At 38.4% G+C, this 26874-nt stretch overlaps 1 protein-coding gene and 1 non-coding gene across 9 annotated transcripts in view; both read right to left on the bottom strand.

Annotated features, from left to right (window-relative positions):
* The window catches only part of VEZT (vezatin, adherens junctions transmembrane protein), a 71859-nt gene that overhangs the window by 39965 nt on the left and 5020 nt on the right, over positions 1-26874 (bottom strand). For 7 of the 8 annotated variants that reach the window (XM_066261703.1, XM_066261758.1, XM_066261721.1 and 4 more), the window contains exon 2: positions 480-614. In XM_066261703.1, coding sequence (XP_066117800.1) covers positions 480-614 — 135 coding nt within the window. Of the gene's footprint in view, positions 1-479; positions 615-18555; positions 18687-26874 lie in introns of those variants that run through there. The other variant, XM_066261730.1, reaches the window with a different exon arrangement.
* Positions 8654-8760, bottom strand: LOC136321555 (U6 spliceosomal RNA). The gene has a single exon (XR_010728706.1). It is a non-coding gene; the product is annotated as a U6 spliceosomal RNA (small nuclear RNA).

The raw sequence follows: 26874 nt of genomic DNA, 5'->3' as shown, positions 1-26874 counted from the left end.
TGAGCTATTTGCTATAAAACAGTTATAATATTGCAGACATAAAGGGCATCAGAAATTGAGGTAAGTATACCCACTCCGTCACATATCCTTGGAACTGTTTATGAAATACCTTCAGTTTGCTTTCTTATATAAAAAAAAAATCTTAAAATAAAAAATAATTCCAGCTAATATAAGAGTCCTAGTAGTTGGGTTCTCATTAAGTATATTTTTCTGATCCTCTCCATATAATTACAATATTTAAATAATAGATTTTGATTCTCAACCATATGTATTTCCATTTATTATACAAATTACCCATAAGACAGTCCAAAACATCAAGTATTCATGTTTATCTAAACAGGCAGTTTTGTACTACTGATGAAATAAAAAAAATAAAGTCTGACCAGTGTGGGGAGGGCTTACAAGATGTTTTTCATTTTTGTTTTCTGTAAGGTAAAGAACAAAAGATTAAGTCATAGAGAATGAACATGCTTTCTTACTTTTGGCAGGGCTCTTGTAGGAGGCTTTTGTTGTCCCTCTGTCACTGTGCATTTTTCTGGTTTTGGTGACGGAGAGGAACATATTTCAAAGTCTGTGTGTCCCAGATCCTGTAAGTATTGATAAAGTGGAGAATTCTGAAAGAGACATAAAATAAAACAAACTTTGAGATCGTTACTATTTCAAGGTTTAGAGGCCAAATTCAATACTAAATTTCAGTATCAGTTCCGTATGCCCAAATTCTTTAAGGCTTGACATATAAAAAATTGAATTATGTCACAATGCCATTCCAAAAAAAAAAAAAAAAATCAACAGTTTAACAGAGGGACCCCCAAAAGAAGAAAACTCTAAGTAAAATGCACCAATATTTTTGAGTGAGTAAATCCACTCAACAAAATAAAGACCTTCTCTTAGGTGTTAGAAATATAATAATAACCACCACCAAAGCAAGGAAAAAATTAATATAAGAATAAAAAAAAAGAAAAAATAGATTTGTTAATAAATTTCTTTGCCTGAATATTTGTATTATTACAGGAGATTGCTTCAAAATAGCCAATCCTGGCAATATATTGCTTCTAAGAAGATCTACAGTGAAAAACAGTTATTAATTGAAGCTAAAGAGAGTTAGGCAAAGATTATACTATATTAATTATAATTTTATCATACCATCATATTCATGGGTTCAGACAAGCACAAATATTTATTATTATATTATAGATTATATGTACAGTACCTGCACTGTAAAAAAACTTAAAACTCCAAGAAAGTTACCTAAGGTAAGCTTATGGACAAATATATGGCAAATGAGACAGCATGGCTAATAAAAGCATTATATCACAGTGGTTAAGACACAAACTAGAGCCAACCTATAGGTTCAAATTCCAACTTTGCCTCTTATTAGAAGTATAACTATAGCAATTTATAATCCTTTCATGCTTCAGCTGTCTCAGGTAAAGATAAGAATAGTAATACCTAGTTCATAAATATAAAGCACTTAGAATAGTCCCTGACACACAGCAAGCATTTAACACATACCTCAACTTTATATAAGCAATGTGAAAAGAGCATACGTTTTGGAACAGATGGAAAAAAAAAAATCACCCAAATCCCACCAAACATAAATATCACCATCACTACTAGATGAAAATATCCGAGACAATTCTTTCTAGATAAACAGCAAGCTTTAACTTGAACTTTTAGCTTTCTCTAAAGTACAAAGTTGATGACATGTTTAAAAATAAACCTTGATTCCATTCAACAAAATAAAGAACATCTCTTAGGTGTCAGGGATACAATAACAACAACCACCAAAACAACCTACAGCAACACAGCTGATACAGTACTATGTGGCAAAAGCTTAACTTAGCATTTTATAACACCTCATCTCCATTAAGATTCACAACAAACTCCATAAAATTTTATTCCTATTTCATAGTCAAGGAGACAGATTCACTCAGCTAAAGGAAAGTAGGATAGATCTAACATCAAAGCTAACACTCTGAAATACACTATACTACCTAAAATTATAGTCCCTCATGTGTCTAGAAAGGAAGACACCAAAGAAACTTACTTATAGTTGAGTATAAAGACAGCAAGCAGCCTGACCAGGTGGTGGCGCATTGGATAGAGCACCAGATTGGGATGCGGAGGACCCTGGTTCAAGATCCCAAGGTCGCCAGCTTGAGCGCGGGCTCATCTGGTTTGAGCAAAAGCTCACCAGCTTGGACCCAAGGTTACTGGCTTGAGCAAGGGGTTACTCAGTCTGCTGTAGTCCCCTGGTCAAGGCACATATGAGAAAGCAATCATTGAACAACTAAGGTGTTGCAATGAAAAACTAATGATTGATGCTTCTCATCTCTCTCCGTTCCTGTCTGTCTGTCCCTATCTATCCCTCTCTCTGACTCTCTCTCTGTCTCTGTAAAAAAATAAAAAAATAAAAAATTAAAAAAAAAAAAAGACAGCAAGCAAATTAAAAATTACAGGAAGTATTGGTTGCTATGGAAACAGCAACAGCAGCTAAATTAGACCAACACTTTTAGGTAATATAACCTTGAGTTTGGAAAAATGAAGAGTGGGAATTTGCTGGACTTGTAGCAATTTGCTGGCTATAAATTTGAGAGAACAGGATGATGAGTCAAAAGCTTTTCTCTTCAACTATGTGTAATCTCTTGAGAAAAATTCTCAAAAAAATTATAATATAAGGAGGACTATATTTCTTATTCCTCTACCAGATTTAAAATCTCTGGTGGCACAAATGATTAATCTTTACATCACTCATAATGGATCTTCAAATATGGCCTTGAATTACTCAATCTGCATTTTTCAAATTGAACTGTGAACCATCAGAGTGGCAAAAAAACGAGAATGCTAGTTCATTTGGGCTGACCTTTTGAAAAGTTTACATACTTTAAAAAAAAACTTGTTTTTAAGGCAGTAGAATCCTTTTTTCAAATGAACTCCCATGGGGAAGAACAATAAATAAGATGGATCAAAGTGGAGTTAGACTAATTCAAGGGACATCAAACTTTTTCTCTAACTGGCCAGACAGTACACACTTTAGGCTTTGTGGGTGATATGGTCTGTTCACCTCTGCTGCTATAGTGTGAAAACAGCCACAAATGACACATAGACCAATGAGTGTAGTTACGTTCCAATAAAACTTATTTATGAAAATATTAACTTCTTAGAATTTTCATGTGTCACAAAATATCATTCTTTTGATATTTTTGTCAAACACACACACACACACACACACACACACACACACACACACACACTATTCCTTGTTCAGCAGCCATATAAAAATAAAAATAGGCACAGAAGGGGGTACAAAACTGACCCAGTTTGCTGACTTCTGTTCTAATTAGACTCACCTGAACTCATGAGGCACACTACTCCTGACTGCTAACTGTTCTCTGGGGAGAGGTCTGGGAGATAGCGATGGAGCCAAACTTCTTTTTATTCAAATCCTAATGCTGTGTCAGCTCTGGTCCCAAAGTCCCTTCCTTTTCCAGTATATGTGACAGCTCAAAAAATAATAAAATGGAATATGTGTAACATAGATTTTCAAAGGTGACTAAACACAAGAGAAACAATGAATACTTTGTTTTCCACATTACAGGGGTAGGCAAAGTAGGTTTACAGTTGTAATGCAAATAAATAGTATAAAAATAAATAATAATATAAGAATAAACTGTTTCACCTACTCACAACTGTACACCTACTTTTGCCCCCCCCTCCATGTTCTCCACATCAAAAAGCATGCACGCTCAGTCTGGAACACCATCATCTGGAACTCTTGCTATTGTGTATTTCACAAAAATAACATTAATGGTTTACCTTGTATACTAGTGATAATGTTCAACCATGTTATGTCATACAATAATTCTACCAGTAGTTTATTCTGCTGTCTTTCCAAATGTAAAACTTACTAATTTTTGGCTGGTTTCACAAGCTTCTTGTCACAGGTATAGCATATCCATTTGTTCTCTACAACTATGAATGATGCTTTTAGTACTGGTTTCTTCCTCATCTTTAGTGAAAGAATTCATCACTTTCATCCTAGACAGCACTGTTTTTACAGCTCTGGAAAATTCTGGCTTGCCAAGGACCGTAACTGTGCTTTGTTTAATGGCTTATATGTAACTAAGTATTTGACAAAATTTCAGAGTAGCCAACCTTCAGAGACTAGGGATGATGTGTAATTTCAGTCATCATCGTATCTCACAGAGAAATAGAAGGAGATGGAACAAAAAGAGAGAGAGAGAGAGCGCATTCATTTATGGTTCCACTAAGCCAGTGGTTTCAACCTTTCTAATGCCGTGACCCCGCAATACAGTTCCTCATGTTGCAGTGATCCCAAACCAAAAAATAATTTTGGTGGCTACTTCATAACTGTAATTTTGCTACAGTTATGATTCGGAATGTAAATACCTGATATGCATTATGTATTTTCTGATGGCTTTAGGTGACCCCGCCGAGGTCGCGACCCACAGGTTGAGAACCACTGCACTCAGCTGTACACTCACTGGTTGCTTCCTGTATGTGCCCTGACCAGGGATCGAACCCACAACCCCAGTATTACCGGACAACGCTTTAACTGACTGAGCCAACGAGCCAGAACTGTTCTTATAAATTACTGAGGGCCCCAAAGACCTTTTGTTTATGTGGCTGTTTATTGATATTTATAATAATATTGATATACATTAGAAATTAAGACAAAAAATTAAAAATAGTTACTTATTTAAAATAACAATAAACTCAGATAACAGGTATGGGTAAAAGTAGGTTTACAGTTGTTTGTATAGCAAATACTACAATAATTAATAATACAAGAATAAACTGTTTCACACACAACTGTAAACCTACTTTTGCCAACACCTGTATTGATGTAAATAATATGTTAACGAAATAAAAATTTTTTCCAAAAAGAAAAAAAATTTTGAGAAGAGTGATTTGTTCTATATTTTTGCAAATCTCTTTATTGTCTGGCTTAATAGGAGATATCTGGATTCTATTTGCTTCTCCATTCAGTCTGTTGCAATTTATTGTCTTGGATGAAGTATATTAAGAAAATCTGGCTTTAAACAGATGTATAGTTGGAAAGGGAGTAGTATTTTAATAGCCTTTTCTGATAATAGTATTATTAAAGAATAGCCATAACACAACTCAACAAGTGATAGTTTTGAATTTGGAAAAAGTTAATTTAATGTGGAATATGAAACCATATTGACAAGCTTTTGTACTCTGTACCTGGAGAAGAGGGTAAGAATGAAAAAGGCAAATAATGTCTTAGTGTGAAAACCTGATCACCAATATAAAATAATCCATTTTCATTTTTTCTTTTATAGCAAGGTAAGGCTCCCTATTGCAACAGCCCTAATTATTATATATATTTGAAGGTTTTGGGCTATTCGGTTTATGAACTAATACATAGAAATTTCTATGTTTCATATAGTGAGCATTACTATAAGTTGATAGCAACTTTAGAAAGGGACTTTTTTGTGGAAGGTAAAAGCAGAGTAGGTGGTGATAAGTATTTTTCTGTATTATGACTTTTTCCCTTGGTTCAAGCAAAATAAAACCACAAGTGTTTCAGTTAAGTTGTTTTCTTGAAGAAAAATTATCAGTACTGAACTCAAAATATAATTTTGTAGTATTAGAGTGTTACTGTTGCCAAAAGAAATAGGTGAAACCTCAGCCACAGCATGTGGGAGCTTCTCCTCAGGAAATCCTTGTGGCTAACAATTCCTGTAAATTTTAGCTGACAGAAAACACATATCATAGTACCAGAAAGAATTCTGCTAAATGAACAATAGCCAAGAGTTTTTGGTTGTGCTAAGGTTGTTCTGATGGTCGAAATGTATTTTTGTAAGAAAAATAAACAAAAACAGACAGGAAGCCCCAAGATTTTGCCAAACAAGCATTTCAAGAAAATGGCTGGCCAGTGGTGCAGTGGATAGTGTCGTCCTCGAGTTCTAAGGTTGCTAGCTCAATCCCAGGGTCACCAGCTTGATCTCAGGGTCACAGGCTCGATCCCAAGGGCTCAGGTTCAAGCCCTGATCAGGGCACATATAAGAAGCAATCAAGGGGTGCATAACTAAGTGGAAAAATGCTTCTCTCTCTCCTTTCCCTTCTCTTGCTCTCTCTCTCCCTTTTTCTCTCTCAAATCTATGGGGGAAAAAAAATAAGAAAATGACTCATTTAAATCCTAGGCTACCTGTACTTTATGTCCTCTGATTAAAGATATCAGACCCTACACTAATGAATATATAACTCTGAACCACTCTAATGCATTGTTTATTTTCTGCATGATTTATGATGCATTCTGAAGAAGTGTTAATACCTTTATTGCTGGTTTGCATTTAAGAAGGAAGATTAATTAGTATAAAATGGAGGTGATAGATAAATGCTTTTATTTTTAGGATCTCTCTTCTAAACTGCTTTATACTGTTATAGATAGAACAAGTTGTAACCTTTCAGATTCTAGCCCAGACAGTGAAGAACAGGCCAAACATGGAAGAATTAGGACGTCCATTCAATAATAAACCCTCACATCTTCTTTGTGCTAGGCAATATCCAGGCACAGGGAAGAAAACAAAACATAACAGGTGAGGTCCTTGCTAAAAAGTTTCATTCTATGATACTTTTCATCTGTACCAAGGAAAATACTGAGTGGTCTGATACTTTTCATGTAGGCTGCTGTATTTCAGGAAAATCTCTTGGTCTCAGCTTCCTTAAGTACAAAATAAGAATGCCACAGGGTTCTTAAATTTGTTCAGGTGGTAAAACAAAATTCATGACATTTTGTGAAAGCAAGATTAAAAAATTGGTATGATAAAATACAGTGGTTCGGCCCTGGCCGGTTGGCTCAGCGATAGAGTGTCAGCCAAGCATGTGGAAGTTACGGGTTCGATTCCCGGCCAGGGCACACAGGAGAAGTGCCCATCTGCTTCTCTACCCTTCCCCCTCTTTCCTCTTTGCCTCTCTTCCCCTCCCACAGCCAAGGCTCCATTGGAGCAAAGTTGGCCCGGGCGCTGAGGATGGCTCCATGGCCTCCGCCTCAGGTGCTTGAATGGCTCCGGACACAACGGAGCAATGCCCCAGATGGGCAGAGCATTGCCCCCTGGTGGCCATGCTGGGTGGATCCTGGTCTGGTGCATGCGGGAGTCTGTCTGACTGCCTCCCCGCTTCTAACTTCGGAAAAATAAAACAAAAAAACAGTAGTCCCTCATCTATTGCGGGGGTTGGGTTCCAGAACCTCCCACTACAGGTGAAAATCCACGAGGTAGTGACCTTATATTCATTTTATTATTTATATATATTTTAAGGCTTTATAAACCCTCTCCACACTCTTATAAGCCTTTCCCACACTTATTTTGCCTATTTTACCATAAAATAATTAAAGTAATAAATATATAAAAATACTTGTATACTGCAAAATCCTGCAATATAGTGAAGAACCCGTGATACAAAATTAGATAGATACAATTTAAAAATCTGCGATACAGTGAGACCGCGAAAAGTGAACCGCGATATGGTAAAGGACAACTGTATAGAATTTCGTTCTAAATCAAATGCCATTTTATCCTATGCAATCAGCCAAATTCAAAATATGGAAATTCTAAAGATCAAATTACCTACTCTATTTCCCTGAAAATAAGACAGTGTCTTATATTAACTTTTGCTCCAAAAGACGCGGTAGGTCTTATTTTCAGGGGAGGCCTTATATTTCTAAGCTTGCAAAAAATTGCACTAGGTCTTATTTTTGGAGGATGTCTTATTTTCAGGGAAACAGAGTTGTTTCTTCAACAAATAAATGATATAATAAACATGGAGCAGGTGAAGAAGACTTAAAGACTAATGGGATATATTTATCACCCAAATGTGATGTTTGGACATTGAACAGCTAAAAGACATTTTTTGAGATACTCGAGAAAATCCAAACATACTAGGTATCAGATGATATTGGGAAATTATTATTAATTTTATTAAGTAATTATATTGGAGTTTTCTTTTTAGTTTGGTTTACAAGAAAGTGTGAGAGAGGGAGGAAGAAAGGAAGGGAGAGGAGAGATAAGAAGCAATGACCAATCTGTTGGTCATTGATTGCTTCTCATAATGTGACTTGATGAAGGGCCTCAAGCTGAGTCAGTGACCTCTTGCTCAAGTCAGCGACCTTAGGCTTCAAACCTGGGACCTCAGCATCCCAGGTCAATGCTCTATCCACTGTGCCATCACTGGTCAGGCAGTTGTGCGCTTTTTTTGTTTGTTTGTTTTGTTTTTAAAGAAAAGAGTACTTAAGTGTTAGAAATGTACACTGAAACATTCACAAGTGAAATTAGGTAATGTCTGCAATTTGCTTCAAAATACTCCAAGAAAAAAGGTGGGGGGTGGGAGAGGAATAGATGAACCTTTCAGCAAAATTTTAACAGCTTCTAAAGCTGGGTGATAGGTATCTGGAGCTTTTACTCTATTATTCTCCCTTTTTAGGTATACTTTTAAACGTCTATTATCAAGTTTTAAAAAATCAGATATTGGGTTTTCCTAGTCTGGTATAAAAGATTTAAGAAAATAATGTAGCAGAAAAATGTGAAATTGAGAAAATTTAGCATTATTTTGTTTTGTTTTTTTGTTTTTTTTATTTATTATTATTTTTTAAATAATTTTATTTTTTAAAAATATGGAACGCTTCACGAATTTGCGTGTCATCCTTGCGCAGGGGCCATGCTAATCTTCTCTGTATCGTTCCAATTTTAGTATATGTGCTGCCGAAGCGAGCACAAATTTAACATTATTTTGATCTGGGAAAAACATAAGCTTATTAAACTTTAGAACACTCAAGTCTTTACAAATTTCCATATAATGGTACTTTGAATATCTACTGAAAGAGAATGTGGCAAAAAACAATGTTAATTTGGTAACATCTTTAAATCAATATGTGAGTTAATCACTTAAACATCAGCTACAGCCTGACCAGGTGGTGGCGCAGTGGATACAGCATCGGACTGGGATGCCAAGGTCCTAGGTTTGAAACCCCGATGTCACCAACTTGAGTATGGACTTACCGGGCTTGAGCGTGGGCTCATCTCGCTTGAGCATAGGCTCACCAGCTTGAGTGCGGGGTTGCCAGCTTGGGCGTGAGATCATTGACATGATCCCATGGTCGCTGGCTTGAAGCCCAATGTCACTCGCTTGAGCCCAAGGTTGTTGGCTTGAGCAAGGGGTCAAGGGGTCACTGGCTCGGTTGGAGTCCCCTGGTCAAGGTACATATGAGAAGCAATCAATGAACAACAAATGTGCTGCAACTACGGGTTGATGCTTCTCATCTCTCTCCCTTCCTCTCTCTCTCAAGAAAGAAAGAAAGAAGGAGAAAAAGAAAGAAAGAAAGAAAGGAAGGAAGGAAGGAAGGAAGGAAGGAAGGAAGGAAGGAAGGAAGGAAGGAAGGAAGGGAAAGGAAAGGAGGGAGGGAGGGAGGAAGGGAGGAAGGAAAGAAGGAAGGAAAAAAGAAAGATAGAAAAGAAACGAAACATATCTGACTAATTTGGTCACGTATGTAACTAGGAAAGTTAGATAATCAGATAATCTAAATAACTCTAGCCTCTTTCACAAATGGCATCTTACTTGAGCAGTTTTCTTTGGCTATTGGCACACTCTGTCAATGCCCACAATGGCCCACAACTAAACATCCACATCAGGCTAAGTAAACAGCCATCAGAACCCTACATGCTCTTTTCATACTAACCTTGATGCAACCTCTGTACTCTTGCCTTCTCTTTCCCAGAAAAGCCACTCTCAGAGCTGCACACCCTTTTAGAAAATCAATGTGTAGTCTGTAACAACTACTGGCCAAATTTTGATTCTGGTTCCTCACAAAGTATCCGCTCAGTCTGCTAGATGTCAATGACTCAGTGCTAACAGAATTCCACTGGAAAAATCATTTGGCTAGAAAAAGGAAAACCTAAATGGTTATCTGCATTTGTTCATCAATCACTAGTCAAATATTTAGTGAGCACCTACTATATGTCAGGCACTAGAGTTATAGTAGTTTTCTGCCATTAACTTCTCTCTGGGGATATTCAAGAAAAAGCTAACTGATTCTACTTATAAAAGGAAACTAAGTGCAACTGCTCAACTTCACAGATTTTTATTTTTATATTATTATTTTTAAGTTAAAAATTCAAACAATACAAAAAGATATAAAATGCTAAATAACTTTTTTTATTTTACCCCTGACCCCTATTTCCTCTCCCCAAATGTAATAAACATTCTTTAGTTTGTGAATCCTTCTCCCCACCCCCAGTTTAGTATTCCCCTTATGATCGAAAGTAGTTGGCAATGGAGGGGCCAAGATGATGCCTCGATTTCTGGTTTGAACAATTATGTGGTGCTATTTATGGAAATATAAAACAATGGCAGAGCAACAAATCTGAAGAAGGTGATGAGTTAGCTGTGCCTGTGAGTTATTCAAATGTGAATAACTGAGACCTAAGGTTTCTAGTTTGAATGTATAGATTTGAGTTTTGCAATTAGGTAGGTATGGTGGCAATCCAATGTTAGCACATAGGTATGGATACATAGAATAGATGAGCTCAGCTAGAGATAATATATAGTGTGAGAAGACAAGAGGGCCCTACGAGATCAGTATTTTGGAAAAGAGTAGTGCAAAAGTTGGAAAATAATAAGAGTAACAGTAAAAAGTTAACATTTCTTAAGTTGCTTATATGCTAGGCATTAAGTTAAGCATGTTTTTTTTTTTTTTTTTTTTTTGCATTTTTCTGAAGCTGGAAACAGGGAGAGACAGTCAGACAGACTCCCGCATGCGCCCGACCGGGATCCACCCGGCACGCCCACCAGGGGGCGACGCTCTGCCCACCAGGGGGCGATGCTCTGCCCATCCTGGGCGTCGCCATGTTGCGACCCTCCTGGGTGTCGCCATGTTGCGACCAGAGCCACTCTAGCGCCTGGGGCAGAGGCCACAGAGCCATCCCCAGCGCCCGGGCCATCTTTGCTCCAATGGAGCCTTGGCTGCGGGAGGGGAAGAGAGAGACAGAGAGGAAGGCGCGGCGGAGGGGTGGAGAAGCAAATGGGCGCTTCTCCTATGTGCCCTGGCCGGGAATCGAACCGTGGTCCTCCGCACGCTAGGCCGACGCTCTACCGCTGAGCCAACCGGCCAGGGCCAAGTTAAGCATGTTTTATAATACCCAATTTACTCCTAACAACAAATTTCTGAAGAGTACTATTACTATTATTAAACATCTAAATAGTACTAAGTACCATTACTCCTATTTTAGAAAGAAATTGGTTGGGGAAATGGAGGTTAAATGACTTGTCCAAGGTTACCCAGTAGAATGTGAAGTTAGCTGGGCTGAGTCCAAAGCCTACACCCTTAACCAAAACATAGTATCTCCTCTTGGAGGAAAAAGGAGATCTAGAAGAAACAAACAAGTCTTCTCTCTCAACTTCATCTTAATGTTTTAAAACATAGTTTATTATTCAGGTGTGGTGAGGCCAACAGATTAGGAGACAACTGCCACTGTAAAGATAGTCTTATATATTTATTATATATATAGACCCCAAGAAGGAGGCAGGCCATGCCAGAGGGGAGGGACCACGGGGCAGCTCCAGGTGTCCTCATCTCACATTATTCCTCTTTCACTGGTGGTTTAAGTTTCATAGAACTATATTCCCTTGAATCCCATCTGAATTCTTTTCTATCTGTGACTATATTTTAAAGAGTGGCAACTCCTCTAAACCTTCATAAAACTGATATTTTTATGATCTACAGGCTCCATGATTTTTCTGTTGACTCACCCTTAAAGGAGTTCTATATTTAGGAGGCTACTAGGGTTAACAAAGCAGCAATTAGGAAAAATTCAGGCAGAAACCAGAGGTAAATTTTCAGGTATAAAATTCAAATTAGAAAAATAAACAAAAGGCAATAGATTAATTTAGAAGTCTAGTTACCAAAGGCCATAGCATGCATCGATATGAACAAGCTCACACAAACAAAATAAAGCAAGTAGTCCAGTGTTGCAGTTTCCCACAGGCTATGTGGTTTATAAGTAGTGAACATCTGGAAATGGCCCTCAACCTGCTCCCCCTCTGCCCATTTCTTAGATTGTGGCAGTGTTTACCTCTGGTTTGTAGATATCAGTGGAGACTGCTAATTCTGTTGATGCTACACAGATTGTCCCTTTTTCTCACAAACGGATGATCAGTGTAGGTTTCATCTGTTTGATTGACCAAACCCTCCCCAAACAGCAGCAGCATCAAACATTTACTCATTAACTCAGTACCCAAACTGTGCCAGGCATTGTTCTAAGCATTTTTATAGACTAACTCTATTATCTCTATACAGTGGTACCTTGAGATACGAGTTTAATTCGTTCTCTAACTGAGCTCGTAAGTCAGTCAACTCGTATATCAAACAAATTTCTCCCATTTAAAATAACTGAAATAGATTTAATCTGTTTCAGCCCTGTGAAACATCCCCAAACCATCCTAAATTATGAAAAAGACATGTTTTTTATTAAGAAACACATGTATACTTTACCAATGCATAACAAAATACATGAAATAAAAGAAAAAAGTGTTATTTAGTACTGTATTCTTACCTTGGAGACAGACGAGTGCGGCTAACGGAGGTGAATGGCGGAGAAGGAGGGAGGGAGGAAGGGATGCAGGCACTGTAGACACGTAAACTAAAACTGCACTTTCTTAACACTAAATGTAAAGTAAAACTGCATTTTCTTTACTTTAAACAAAACTTAACGCCTGACCAGGCGGTGGCGCAGTAGATAGAGCGTCGGACTGGGATGCAGAGGACCCAGGTTTGAGACCCCGAGGTCGCCAGTTTGAGCGTGGGCTCATCTGGTTTGAGCAAAAAGCCCACCAGCTTGAACCCAAGGTCACTGTCTCCAGCAAGGGGTCACTCGGTCTGCTGAAGGCCCGCGGTCAAGGCACATATGAGAAAGCAATCAATGAACAACTAAGGTGTCGCAATGTGCAACGAAAAACTAATGATTGATGCTTCTCATCTCTCTCCGTTCCTGTCTGTCTGTCCCTGTCTATCCCTCTCTCTGACTCACTCTCTGTCTCTGTAAAAAAATAAAAACAAAAAACAACAAAAAATTAAAAAAAACCAAAAACTTAAAACTGTGCTTTCTTTACTTAAAATGAAACCACAAAAACTTAATTGTAAAAAAATGCACTTTCTTAACTTTAAACTTAACCTAAACTTAACATTACGTATTTTTCATTTAATCATCACCGGTTTTTGCCTTTTTGGCTGCACTTTTAGCACTTTCACTTGCAGGGCTTTTTTATTTATTTTTATTTATTCTTTTTTTTTTTTTTTTAGAGAGGGGAGGGAGAGAAAAAGAGAGAGAGAGAGAGAGAAGAGAGACAGAGAGAGAGAAGGTGGGGAAGAGCTGGAAGCATCAACTCACGTATGTGCCTTGACCAGGCAAGCCCAGGGTTTCGAACCGGTGACCTCAGCATTTCCAGGTCGACGCTTTATCCACTGTGCCACCACAGGTCAGGCACCTGCAGGACTTTTGAATAAAAATCTATCCAAAGAGGTTTGCTTTTGCCTGCCTTTTAAAGTGTTATGGGAATGTGACAAACAAGTGTCATTAAAAAGTGCTGAAGCACGACCAGTTGAAACTTTTTCTGGGTGTTTCTTTTCAATGAAACTTGAAAGCTTCTCCCACATTGCCAGCATGTCTTTAATTTCACTTATAGAAATCACTTCCTCCGACTCTACCTCCTCCTCACTACTAATCTATTGCAGAAGCTCCATATGTTGCATCATCTGTAGCTCCTTCAACTCCTCAGTTGAGAGTTCCTCCTCATGTTCTTCAATAAGCTTGTTTACGTCACCCTCATCTACCTCCAGACCCATCGACTTTCCGAGGGACACAATCTCCTCCAACGCTTCTACCTTGGTCTTGGTCTCTGGTTCGAAATCTTCAAAGTCCCTGTCTGCAACAACATCAGGCCATAACTTTTTCCATGCCGAGTTCAAGGTTCTTCTTGTAATCTCTTGCCATGACAAATCAATAATGCATAAACATATCATGATGTTGTTGTGATCTTTCCAAAACTCTCGAAGGGTTAGAATTGTATTCTCAGTCACCTCAAAGCAGCGGCGGAACAAGTACTTTGTGTAAAGCTTTTTAAAGTTGGAAATGACCTGCTGATCCATAGGTTGCAAGATTGAAGTCATGTTGGGTGGGAGGTAGAGGACTTTCACAAATTTGAACTCATCAAGAATGTCATCTTCAAGATCAGGTGGGTGGGCTGGAACATTTTCAAGGATTGGTAATGCTTTCATTGGGAGTTTATTTCTTGAAGATATTTCTTCACTGCAGGACCAAAGACGAGATTTACCCATTCAATAAAAAACTGCCGCGTAACCCACGCCCTAGCATTGGTGTGCCACATAACCTGCAGTTTTTCTTTAAGAATCTTGTGAGTCTTAAAGGCTTGAGAATTTTTGGAATGATACACTAGCAGTAGCTTTACTTTATAGTCACTGCTAGCATTTGCACACAATGCAAGGGTCAGAGGGTCCGTCATGGGTTTATGGCATGGCAGCTTCTTCTCCTCTGTGGTGATGAAAGTCCTCTGGGGCATTTTTTTCCAAAACAATCCTGTTTCCTCACAGTTGAACACTTGTTGGAGGATGTAGCCTTCCTTTGCGATAAGTGCAGCAAAACGTGCGATGTACTCCTCAGCTGCCTTAACACCAGCACTCGCAGCTTCACCATGCCTCACTACCGAGGGGATGACAGATCTCTTCTTAAAATTTTCAAACCAGCCGTGACTTGCCTTAAACGTATCTTCTGCTGCCTCTTTTGAGGTTGATGGTTCTTTCTTCAAGTCGCTGTAAATAATATGTGCCTTTTCACATATTACAGTCTCTGTCACTGTATCTCCTGCCAGTTCTTTCTCTTTCACCCACACCAGCAGAAGCTTCTCCATTTCTTCATAGATATTTGTCCTTAATTGGGACAGAACTGTAGTTCCTTTTGCTGGATTTGTGCTTTTGTAGATGTATTGCGGTCGTACAGCCTTGCCAGTTCAATCACTCGTACACCACACTCATGTTTTTCTATTATTTCTTGCTTTATTTCTAACGACATCATTCTCTTCTTTTTCTCACCACTGTCCTTTACACTCACTTTCTTCGGCCCCATGATAGCACACACAAAAAGTTAGTAAAAAATGCAAAAATTATGCAAGAACGAGTACAGTGCACGAGGTTCAACTTGATTCTGCGGGTAACGTGAGAACAACGAGATGCTGGTGTTATGCTGCTGATATTGGACCCATGAACCAATGCACCAATTAGCAGCAGCTTCCTGAATCACAACTCATATCTCAGAATTTCGCTCAGATCTCGAACAAAAATGCGGACCAAGTTGCAGCTTGTATCTTAAAAAATTGTATGTTGATTTGCTTGTATCTCAAGGTACCACTGTAATAACCTTATGAGCCAGAACTAATTTAAGATAAAACTAAGGCAGAAAGAGATCAAGTAGTTTGGCTAAGATCATGTATATAAATGACAGAGCCAGGATTTGAACCTAGGCAGCTGAGCAAGAGCCAAATCTGTTATTTATTCTGCTACACTGCAAATAACTTGCGTAAATAAATTCATTAACTCGGTCTAATATAGTATTATGTATAAATTTGTATACTTTAAACCGGAAGTTGGACTTGTAATTTTTAAAATTATTTAACAGATTAAGGTAAAAAATTCACAATAGGTCAACACGTCTTGTAATAATATCTACATTTATTACCAATCATTTGTGTTTCAGATGAGCTATAATCCATCTGTATTTGCCTTAGATTACACAGGCCTAAAAATTGGCTGTAAAGAATCTTTTGACTATAAAAACAATAGTACTTCATTCTTACAAATTACTTTCAAGTCCATCTCATTGGGTTTTTAAAATAACTCCGTGATACTGAAGAGCAAATATGGCAATGTATGAGAAAACTGATTTCTTTAATTTCCAGTAAGCCCATATAAACCAGTAAGAAAAAGATTTTAAAAACTGCAAAATGGGCAAAGGATATAAACAGGCAATTCAAAGAAAAAAAACCATACACATGGTAAATACAAATGAAAACGTGTTAAGACTTTACCCTTGATTGAAGCTATGCAAGTTAAAACAAAGATAATTTTTATCTGGTAAGGACAACAACTAAATTTGATCATATTTAGTGTTGTCAAGAATATGAGAAAAAGGATACTTCAGACACTATTAATGGGAGTTTAATCTACAAAAATATAAATGTATGTATCCATTGACCTAGCTAGGCATCTACTCTATGGATAGAACTATAAAAGTATGCTAAATGTACATATGAGAATACAAACTACTAAACTCATTTCAGAACCCATTTATATTCTAAAAAGTAAAATTACACAATATTTCTATGTGTATTTAGACATACCTACATATGTGTATATATGAATATAATTATACTGAAAATGACTGCAGTGGTTAGTTCTGAATAGAAAAGTGGAACTAGAGAAAAGGGAGTTAATAAAGGGCTGATGTTTTGCCTGTATTTGACTTCTTTACAAGGAGAATATATTCATATGTTATGTAGAAAAAGACGCCAAGCATAAGGCCTAATAACAAAGGGTATTAAATGGTTTTGGGATTTTTTTGACCAAGACAGAGAGAGAGAGAGCCAGACAGACAGGAAGGGAGAGAGATAAGAAGCATTAATTCTTTCTTGTGGCACCTTAGTTGTTCATTGATTGCTTTCTCATATGTGCCTTGACCAAGGGGCTAGAGCAGACCGAGTGACCCCTTGCTCAAGCCAGTGACTTTGGGCTTAAGCCAGCAACCTTGGGCTTTAAGCCAGCGACCTTTAGGCTCAAGCCAGCAACCATGGGGTCATGTCTATGATCCCACCATGCTCAAGCTAGCAACACCTTACTCAAGCTGGTGAGCCCGCGCTCAAACCAGCGACCTCATGGTTTTGAACCTGGGTCCTCCTCATCTGACGCTCTATCCACTGTGCCACCACCTGGTCAGGCAAAAAAAAATAAAAAAGGGTGTTGAAATATTAGTTTAGTAAATGAATTAGAATGATCTGGTGTACTTTTCTATATGATCTACTCCACCACTACACAGTTCCTTGTTGTTGTTGTTTTTTTTTAATTAAGTGACAGATGGGGAGGCAGAGACAGACTCCCACATGTGCCTCAACCAGGTTCCACCTGACAAGGCCCCTATAGGGCAATGTTCTGCCCATCTGGGGCTGCTGCTCCATTGCTCAGCAACACAGCCATTTCAGGCCCTGAGGCGAGGTCATGGAGCCCTCTTCAGTGCCTGGGACCAACTAGCTTGACCCATTGGAGCCATGGCTGCAGGGGGCGGGGGGAAGGGGATAGGAGGAGAAGCAGATGGTCACTTCTCCTGTGTGCCCTGACCAAAATCAAACCTGGGACTTCTATATGCCAGGTGTACGCTCTACCACTGAGCCAACCGGCCATGGCCAGTTCCTTGATTTAAAATGTCAATACTGTATCAAAGCCATACTATTAGGTCTTGCAAAATGCTAACTATCGTCAGATGCCAGGTGACATTTGATTGCTGCAAGTCTATTAAACATAAAAAGCAATAGGAAACTACAGATAGCTATTAACAGAAGGTAGCAGAAGGCAGGAAGCTTTGACACAGAAACCTGAAATTGTGAAATGTAGAATGATTTTGTTAATGAAGACCTCACATCTATACAAATCTGTGCTTTTGAATTGAAGCCTTTGATTTCCATTTCCTTGTTAACAGAATTATCAAATTACTTAGTTAACTTCTATTTTTTTCTTTTGTTTTGTTTTGTATTTTTCTGAAGTTAGAAGCGGGGAGGCAGTCAGACTTTGACTATAGCTTAAGGCTATATAGGTCTAAAAGTAAGCATCATGTATAGGGCAAACAGCATTAAAAACATACATATATGATTGAAAAGGATGAACTCCTGTTGTCAGTTGCTATCATTTCCTTACTTCTTTCCAGGCTAATTGCAGAACACCACAAAATAAACTGATGAGGAAGATTTTCATTACCAAACTATACAAAGAAGCTTTTTTTTCTATTGTTAAGCAGGAAGTTTTTGATATATAAAGAGTTAAGCCTGTCATAATTAACAAAATTCTACAAAGGAAAATGAGTTTCCCCATTACTATTAATTATATTGCCAATATACTATTTCTGTATACTTTTCACTTATCTTTAGTTAGTATTTAATCAGAAAGTATAATCTGATAATAACCACTTATTGTCTTCCACCCTCCTTACTTTAAACCTTAAATTACATCATAGAATAGTACCTTGAAAAATTCATAATATTATAAAATAACAGAAAATACTTTTTGGAGTTTACACATTTCAACATAATTTCTAAATTATTATTCCAAAAGCCCCAGATCCAAGCATTAATTTAATTGTTCCTCAATATCAGCAAAGTAAAATCTAATCATGGAATTCAAAAAGACTAAGTAGGTTAAAAGAGTCCATAAAAATTAGTCCAACTAATTAAACTACTCACAGACAGCATAGTTCTAATTTCTTCAGTTGACCTAGATGAAAAATTTACTGCCTCTTGCCCGTGTTCTTTTGATCCATACACTTCTTTCTTTGATAGTTCCTACTTATTTCTCCAGAACTATACTACAAAATGGCCACGAAGTGGAGGGCGTGTCTTCATCATTACTAAGCATTTTCCTATCAGAAGCAGCTCTTTGAAAAAACCTGAACATAATTTCTTCAGTTTCACTCACTATTACTGGGTAACAGCAGAAGAAGTAATAGGGAGAGTAGGATGGGGTTTTTTTTAATGCCTTTAAGAGAATATTGCTTCATATTTATGCTTACTTAAAAGATTTTTAAAACCAGCAGCTGGAATGACATATAATTCATAAATTTTTCTGACTGCAGGCTTCTGGTATTTTCTAACAGAAATGCATCCCATCCAATTAGTTTTGCATGGATGTTATAAAAAACAAAAAATTTTAAAAAGTAATTAAAATTTTTCCATACAATAGTACAAATGTACTCAAGTTCAATAATATAGAGAGCAAAAGAAAACATCCATCAAAAGAAAGATGAAGAGAAACAAAGAGAGAAAGTTGACTTACACAGATTATACACACAAATGACTAAAAATAAAGAGCAGTAGTGACTTGGTCTTAACTAAGGAAAGAGAAGATAGCAATGCTGGATTGAGCTCTCCCTACCAATATCTGGTTAATCAACTGGCATATAATGGGCACTTACTGAATACAGAGCAAGGCAAGATGAGGAATAAAATTATTTTTAAGTACATTAGAAAAAAATAAAAAGATCCAGGTCAGACACATTGACAAAATATTGGGTGTGAGAAGAACATATACTAAACATTAAAATAAGGTTTGGATGTGGGATTAATGGTTATAGATTAATCAGCAAAATCTTAACAATAAGATACAGGTGGCCAGAATCTGTCAGCTAAGAAAATGACAATGTGGATTTAAAAATAAAGATGTCCTCAAATTTATTATTTCAAGTAAAAACTACTGGGCATTTTGACTTTTTATAGTGGGAATGACAAGTCTCAATAGCTACATAAGCAATAATCCAAAGATTCAGAGGCAATGAAGTCAGTATGCTGTCTAATACTGTGCCACAGTGGAGTACATTGAGATTTATGACTTTTCTCCTAAGTCCTTAAGGTGTGATTTGCTTCTGGGAATTTAGGGAACAAACCCCTGGTACAAAACCAGGATAAAAATATGTTGAAAATGATCAGAATTTCTCTCTATATTTCCTAATTAATGGAAGACTCTAAGGGTTTACTCTCAGTCAACATACTAGATTTGAAAATAATTTCCTACTAAATGATGATCTGGTAAAACTCCTTCAACTAAGAAATGGGAAGCCAGCTTTAAAGAAATTAAATGAGCCTGACTAGGTGGTGGCGCAGTGGATAGAGCGTCGGGCTGGGATGCCAAGGACCCAGGTTCGAGACCCTGAGGTTGCCAGCTTGAGCGCGGGCTCATCTGGTTTGAGCAAAGCTCACCAGCTTGGACCCAAGGTCGCTGGCTCGAGCAAGGGGTTACTTAATTTGCTGAAGGCCCATGGTCAAGGCATTATGAGAAAGCAATCAATGAACAACTAAGGTATTGCAACGAAAAACCGATGATTGATGCTTCTCATTTCTCTCCTTTCCTGTCTGTCTGTCCCTATCTATCCCTCTCTCTGACTCTCTCTCTGTCTCTGTAAAAAAAAAAAAAAAAAAATTAAATGAGTCATTCAAGATACCATTTGCTAGTTAAAGTCTAGTCTCCTTCCCATAAGGTTTTTTGTTTTTTAAAAAACAAAAGTCTTTAATATACCTATATAAGATACCAAGATAAAATGTTAAAATCTGTACTGGAACTCTGAGGATATGTGAAGAAGCCAAAATGAAAGAAATGACATGTCCCAGACCAAAAAAAGAAAGGATCTGTCCCCCAAGAATACTTTTTATAATTCATGTTAAACAAATTTATGATTGCATATCTGGTGATATGCTTTGGTCTTAATGGCCAATCTTTTATGTCAATATGGTTATGATTTAATAACTCCATTAATAAATATTCTATTACAGATAAGTGATAAAGCATGAATTTTGCTATGCTCCAAATCTTAGTTACAATTCAAAAGATTATTTTACAGAATGCAGTTGTAAAGCTTCACGTACTACATGAAACTGAAGATACATTTCAAGGAAAAATAAAGTGATACAATAATACGTTAAGCTGTATATGTACACTTATCCCAGACAGCAAGCTCCATTATCAAAACAGCTACTACTGTCAATGCATACATTCACAGACAAAAATAATTTCCTTCCATCTATCAAATCAATAATGGAAGTAGAAAAGAATCTGTAAATGATACTTATAAAAAATGCCTTAATGTTCTCTAGAGAGGTATAACTTAAAAATACAAAGAAAGAATCTCTTTAAGAGAGGATTTTTAAAAACAACTTTTAATGTGAAACTGTGTGAGAGCCATTTCACGTTTATTTGACTTATTGCAGGTTGGGGAGTGCTAAGCTAAATCCAACACATTGCCAACAAAGGGTTAACATTTCATACTTACTGAGAAGTATGAAGGATGAAGGGAAAGAGATCAAGATAAGAGGGGCAAAAGTTAGCTTTCTCAGTCATAAACAAAGGAAAAGAGAATGGATTAAAACAAACACCAGAGTTCAACTACAGAAAATACCTTTACCAAGGACAGAGACTTAAGAGTCACTTGAGGACAATGTTGTCTCTATAAGGAAGTTACGAAGAACTGTTTAGATACACTACAAATAATGCTAAGAGCTCTTTCAGATAATAAATTCTTCCTTTCAGGTACTCTTCCCTTCCAGAATAGCAGGATTCAAGATAAGATAAATGACTCAAATTTTCAGCAATCAATTTATACTGAAAAAATTTGAAAGCCCTGAAGGAGCAACATTAGAACTTTAACACCTAAGATAGCGATTTTCAACACCTGTGCCACAAGAATTTTTAAAACACGCAATACCTGATTATTTAGTCAGGGGCACTGATGTCTTTTCCCTCAGATTTTCAAATAAAAGAATAACAACAGCCAACACAACAATAGCTGTCTGATGTGACTGAATCAAAATTATACACATTTTTCTTTGTCAGATCAGCCAAAAATATACAGTGTGTCTGTAAAGTCATGGTGCACTTTTGACCGGTCACAGGAAAGCAACAAAAGAAGAGAGAAACGTGAAATCTGCACCAAATAAAAGGAAAACCCTCTTAGTTTCTGTAGGATGATGTGGCAGCATGTGCACATGAGCAGATGATGACGTAACACCGTGTATACAGCGGAGCAGCCCACGGCCATGCCAGTCGAGATGTGGACGGTACAGTGGAAAGTTCAGTGTGTTCTGTGGCTCACTAAATTCCAATCCGTGGCCCTGGCCAGTTGGCTCAGTGGTAGAGCGTCGTCCTGGCGTGCGGGAGACCCGGGTTCTATTCCCGGCCAGGGTACACAGGAGAAGCGCCCATTTGCTTCTCCACCCCCCCCTTCCTCTCTGTCTCTCTCTTCCCCTCCCGCAGCCAAGGTTCCATTGGAGCAAAGATGGCCTGGGCGCTGGGGATGGCTCCTTGGCCTCTGCCCCAGGCGCTAGATTGGCTCTGGTTGTGGCAGAGCAACGCCCCGGAGGGGCAGAGCATTGCCCCCTGGTGGGCAGAGCTTCGCCCCTGGTGGGCGTGCCAGGTGGATCCCAGTCGGGCGCATGCGGGAGTCTGTCTGACTGTCTGTCCCCGTTTCTAGCTTCAGAAAAATACAAAAAAATAAAATAAAATAAATTCCAATCCATGACCAAAGTGCAACATGAATATCGGTGTGTTTATAATGAAGCGCCACCACATAGGAGTAACACCATTACTCAGTGGGATAAGCAGTTGAAGGAAACCGGCAGTTTGGTGGAGAAACCCCGTTCTGGTAGGCCATCAGTCAGTGATGAGTCTGTAGAGGCTATACGGGATAGTTACCTAAGGAGCCCTAAAAAATCTGTACTTGGGCCCACATCGAACTGCACTAAATAGGTATGAAACTGGGAGAGTTTTCCTTTTATTTGGTGCAGATTTCACATTTCTATCATCTTTTGTTGGTTTCCTGTGACTGGTCAAAGTGTACCATGACTTTACGGACACACTATATTTTATGTGTGCCACGAGATGAAAAATGTTGCAAGTTGCTGGTCTATACTAGAGAATTCTTACTCTCAAACATCTAATTAGAGATTACTGTAAGAGTAAATGGACAACATTGGTATTTCAGTATTTCTTTTGCTTAATACCCATGTGAAATATGGTGTCCATCATTTTCTAAACTTTGTCCTGTTGCTGTTCAACCTATTATGACCAAGTCTGAGGTTGCACTATCTTTCCCACTTCAGCCTCTTGGAGTAGTAAGTCTCCATGATAATGCAATTCACTTTGAAGGTATATAGGGGATCTAGCCCTGATGAAATGAAGGTTGTCAGACTGCAGGGCAAGGACTGGGAACTGGGTCTGGGAACCTCACTTTTCCTTCTTTTTCTTAATTCCTCTACTACACCATCCTTCAAGTATACTCCTAGTTCTTCTGGACTAGGAGGACTCAAAATTGACCCCTGTAAGGGGAATACAAAAGACTAAAATTAGAAGATAGTAAAATTAACTAATAATCTAGGAAATCAATATTAAAACAAGAATACTTCAAAAGAATTTTAAATAGAAAAAGAATGTGGTTGGAATACTTTTCAAAATTTTGCTTGATTAAAAATTTTTTATTTTAATGCAGCATATAACTAAGTCTTAAGACATAAATTAGCCTAATTCTGACTCTGAAAATCATTAAAGAAATAGTATTATACCAAATATACCAAAAACATCCCAGTTACATTTTCTTAGGAGAGGAGAGCTTGACCTAATTTGTTCAATCTCTGTTCTACCTTCCTTTTTTCTTATCTTGCAGTTAGGGTTCTAGATATACACTGGGCTCCTCCAATTAGGTATACTTGTGGGATTTGCAAGGTAGAAAAAAAGGCAGAGTTTCACTTCTTGTTGCTTTGACTTTTGGCTATTAAAGCTATGGAGGCAAAATGTCTCTAGAGCAGTATTCCATTTTGTATTTTTCAGCGTTTTGGGAATGTAGAGGCAGTTGTGGCAAAGACAGTGGCTAGATTCTTAGTTCCAGTACCACTGTATCAGCTTTGTAGATTACAGAGAGGCAGATGTAGTGATGGCTTCCGCATTCTTGGATTGGAGCTCTGATCATGATCATGTGTTGTTGGCTTCGTGAGCCTAACAATCCTGATAGAGCTTGATCCCCAAGATAGAGCTAGACTAGTGGTCCCCAACCTTTTTTGGGCCATGGACCAGTTTAATGTCAGAAAATATTTTCACAGACCAGCCTTTAGGGTGGGACAGATAAATGCACAAAATAAAATTATGAGACCAGCGTAAAAACTGTGGCATTTTTAAATATAATTGTCAAACTTACGAGACAACTGTCAAGAGTGAGTCTTAGATGGATGTAACAGAGGGAATCTAGTTATTTAAGAAAAAATAAAACATCGTTCAGACTTAAATATAAATAAAACAGAAATAATGTAAGTTATTTATTCTTTCTCTGCGGACCAGTACCAAATGGCCCATGGACCGGTACCAGTCTGCGGCCTGGGGGTTGGGGACCACCGCTGTAGACCAGGGGTCGGGAACCTATGGCTCGCGAGCCAGATGTGGCTCTTTTGATGACTGCATCTGGCTCGCAGACAAATCTTTAATAAAAAAATAATAACGTTAAAAATATAAAACATTCTCATGTATTACAATCCATTAATTTCCTACCGCTCATGTTCATAGTTGTGGGTGGCTGGAGCCAATCACAGCTGTCCTCCGGGACAACACCAAATTTTTATTGGAGAATGCTTAACGATGTACACGGGTCGTTGTATGGCTCTCACAGAATTACATTTTAAAATATGTGGCGTCCATGGCTCTCTCAGCCAAAAAGTTTCCCGACCCCTGCTCTAGACCTTCTAACAGTATTCTAACCACTATTTCTCTGAATTAAATCTTTTCCTGTTTACAGCAGAGGGGTTTCTGTGTTCTGCACTAGGATCTATGGCTGATATCATTCTTGGTATCTAGTAGGGCTGGTTTAACAGAAATTGAAATATGCTGCAGTGGCTTAGAATTAAGTGGTGAATGGCAAGCAAAGATACTGTAGGTTAAAAAGCTGATGATCCGCTATAGCCAAATGGCAAAATATTTGATAAATTATTGCCCCTAATCAATGCAGCTGGTCCTGAGGTCAGCTATAGAGTTGATTGTCTGCTTTTGCTGCTTTTCTGGGCTGAAACACAGACTGGGGACTTGATGTGCTTGCTGTAGGTCAGAACCTGACTATCCTGGAGGCTTAATGCTTAAGGGCTGGTCTCCTGTCTCCTTGCTCATCACACTTTTAAGGGGGTTTAACCCACATGACTAGCAACATGCCAGGGGAAGGAAGGTCAGGGAGGGTCCAAACTGCATGACCTGCAATATGGTAGGGGAGAAAAGGTAACCCTGGGGGCAGGCTCCTTGTTTTCCCAGTTGCTAGGCACCTGAGGCTTTCTACCCTGGTGACCTTCTGTACCTGGGCCATTGTCCTTGCTCTGCTAATGCTTAACTGCCTACCACATACACACCTGAACAGATTCTGTCAAAAAATATCATATCTCCCATCTATTCTTCTCAGGGCCCTTTCATTCCTAAAAATATATTACCTTCCCTAAGAAGCTTACTTACATTTGCCCCCAATGGAGATGGTATTTAAGCCTGAATTTGAAGTCACCTTGGGGAATTAGAGTTTTCTCCCTGGATAGTGACAAAGATTCTTTGCTTAACCAAACTTTGGCCAGGCTCCAGAATCTTCCCCTAAGCCAGGGGTCCCCAAACTTTTTACACAGGAGGCCAGTTCACTGTCCCTCAGACTGTTGGAGGGCCGGACTATAAAAAAAACTATGAACAAATCCCTATGCACATTGCACATATCTTATTTTAAAGTAAAAAAAACAAAATGGGAACAAATACAATATTGAAAATAAAGAATAAGTAAATTTAAATCAACAAACTGACCAGTATTTCAATGGGAACTATGCTCCTCTCACTGACCACCAATGAAAGAGGTGCCCCTTCCGGAAGTGCGGCGGGGGCCGGATAAATAGCCTCAGGGGGCCGCAGTAGTTTGGGGACCCCTGCCCTAAGCCTATTTGTGCATGTCTTTGCAAATTCTAGCATTAGCAAGAACCCTGCTAAGTCATTTTAGCATGTCTCCCATCCTCCACATCTGATCACCTTCTAGATCATTTCCTCATCTTCTACCAGCTCCCTGCCCAGGTGATGTCTGACTACCCTGGACTGTCTTTGGCAAGAACCTCTCTCTCTCTCTCTTTCTTTGTATTTTTCCTAAGTTAGAAGCAGGGAGGCAGTCAGACAGACTCCTGCAAGTGCCCGACCAGGATCCACCTGGCATGCCCACCAGGGGGCGATGCTCTGCCCATCAGGGGCATTGTTCCCTTGCGGCAGGAGCCATTCTAACACCTGAGGCGGAGGTCATGGAGCCGTCCTCAGGTGTTGGCGCCCGGGCCAACTTTGCTCCAGTGGAGCCTTGGCTGCTGTAGGGGAAGAGAGAGATAGAGAGAAAGGAGAGGGGGAAGGGTGGAGAAGCAGATGGGCGCTTCTCCTGTGTGCCCTGGCCAGTAATCGAACCTGGGACTCCCACATGCTGGGCTGACGCTCTACCACTGAGCCAACTGGCCAGGGCCTTCGACAAGAATCTTGTAATAGTGTCTTTCAATGAATAAAAGTTCTTGCCTTTATTAAAATCCAATTAAATCTTTTTCTTTTGTAGTTAATGTTTTTAAAGAAATATCTACCTAATTGAAGGACATAACTATTTTTCTCTAAAATAACTATTTTTCTCTAAAATCTTTATTTTAACTTTTGAATTTAGATCTGCCATCCATTTGAAACTGATTTTGTATGGTATCAAGTAAAGGTCAACATATTTTTTTCCACATGGATGTCCACTTAACCTGTCATCTACTGAACAGATAATACTTTACCCACTGAACATCAATGTTGCCTCTGTCAAAAATCAGAATACCTGGTATGTGTGGCTCTGTTTTTGGAAGTTCTTTTCTACTTGTTAATTTGACCATTATTGTGCCAATATCACTATTTTAATTACTATAACTTTAAAATAGGTCTTGGTATCTGATAGGATAAAACCCTCCAACTTTATTTTCCATTAAGATTGCTTTGGCTATTCTCGGTTGGTTTTATAT

This window comes from Saccopteryx bilineata, chromosome 1, assembly GCF_036850765.1.
Source record: "Saccopteryx bilineata isolate mSacBil1 chromosome 1, mSacBil1_pri_phased_curated, whole genome shotgun sequence".
NCBI classification, from domain to species: Eukaryota; Metazoa; Chordata; class Mammalia; order Chiroptera; family Emballonuridae; genus Saccopteryx; species Saccopteryx bilineata.
The sequence above is the reverse complement of the archived record's forward strand: the minus strand, read 5'-3'. Positions and strand labels throughout refer to the sequence as shown.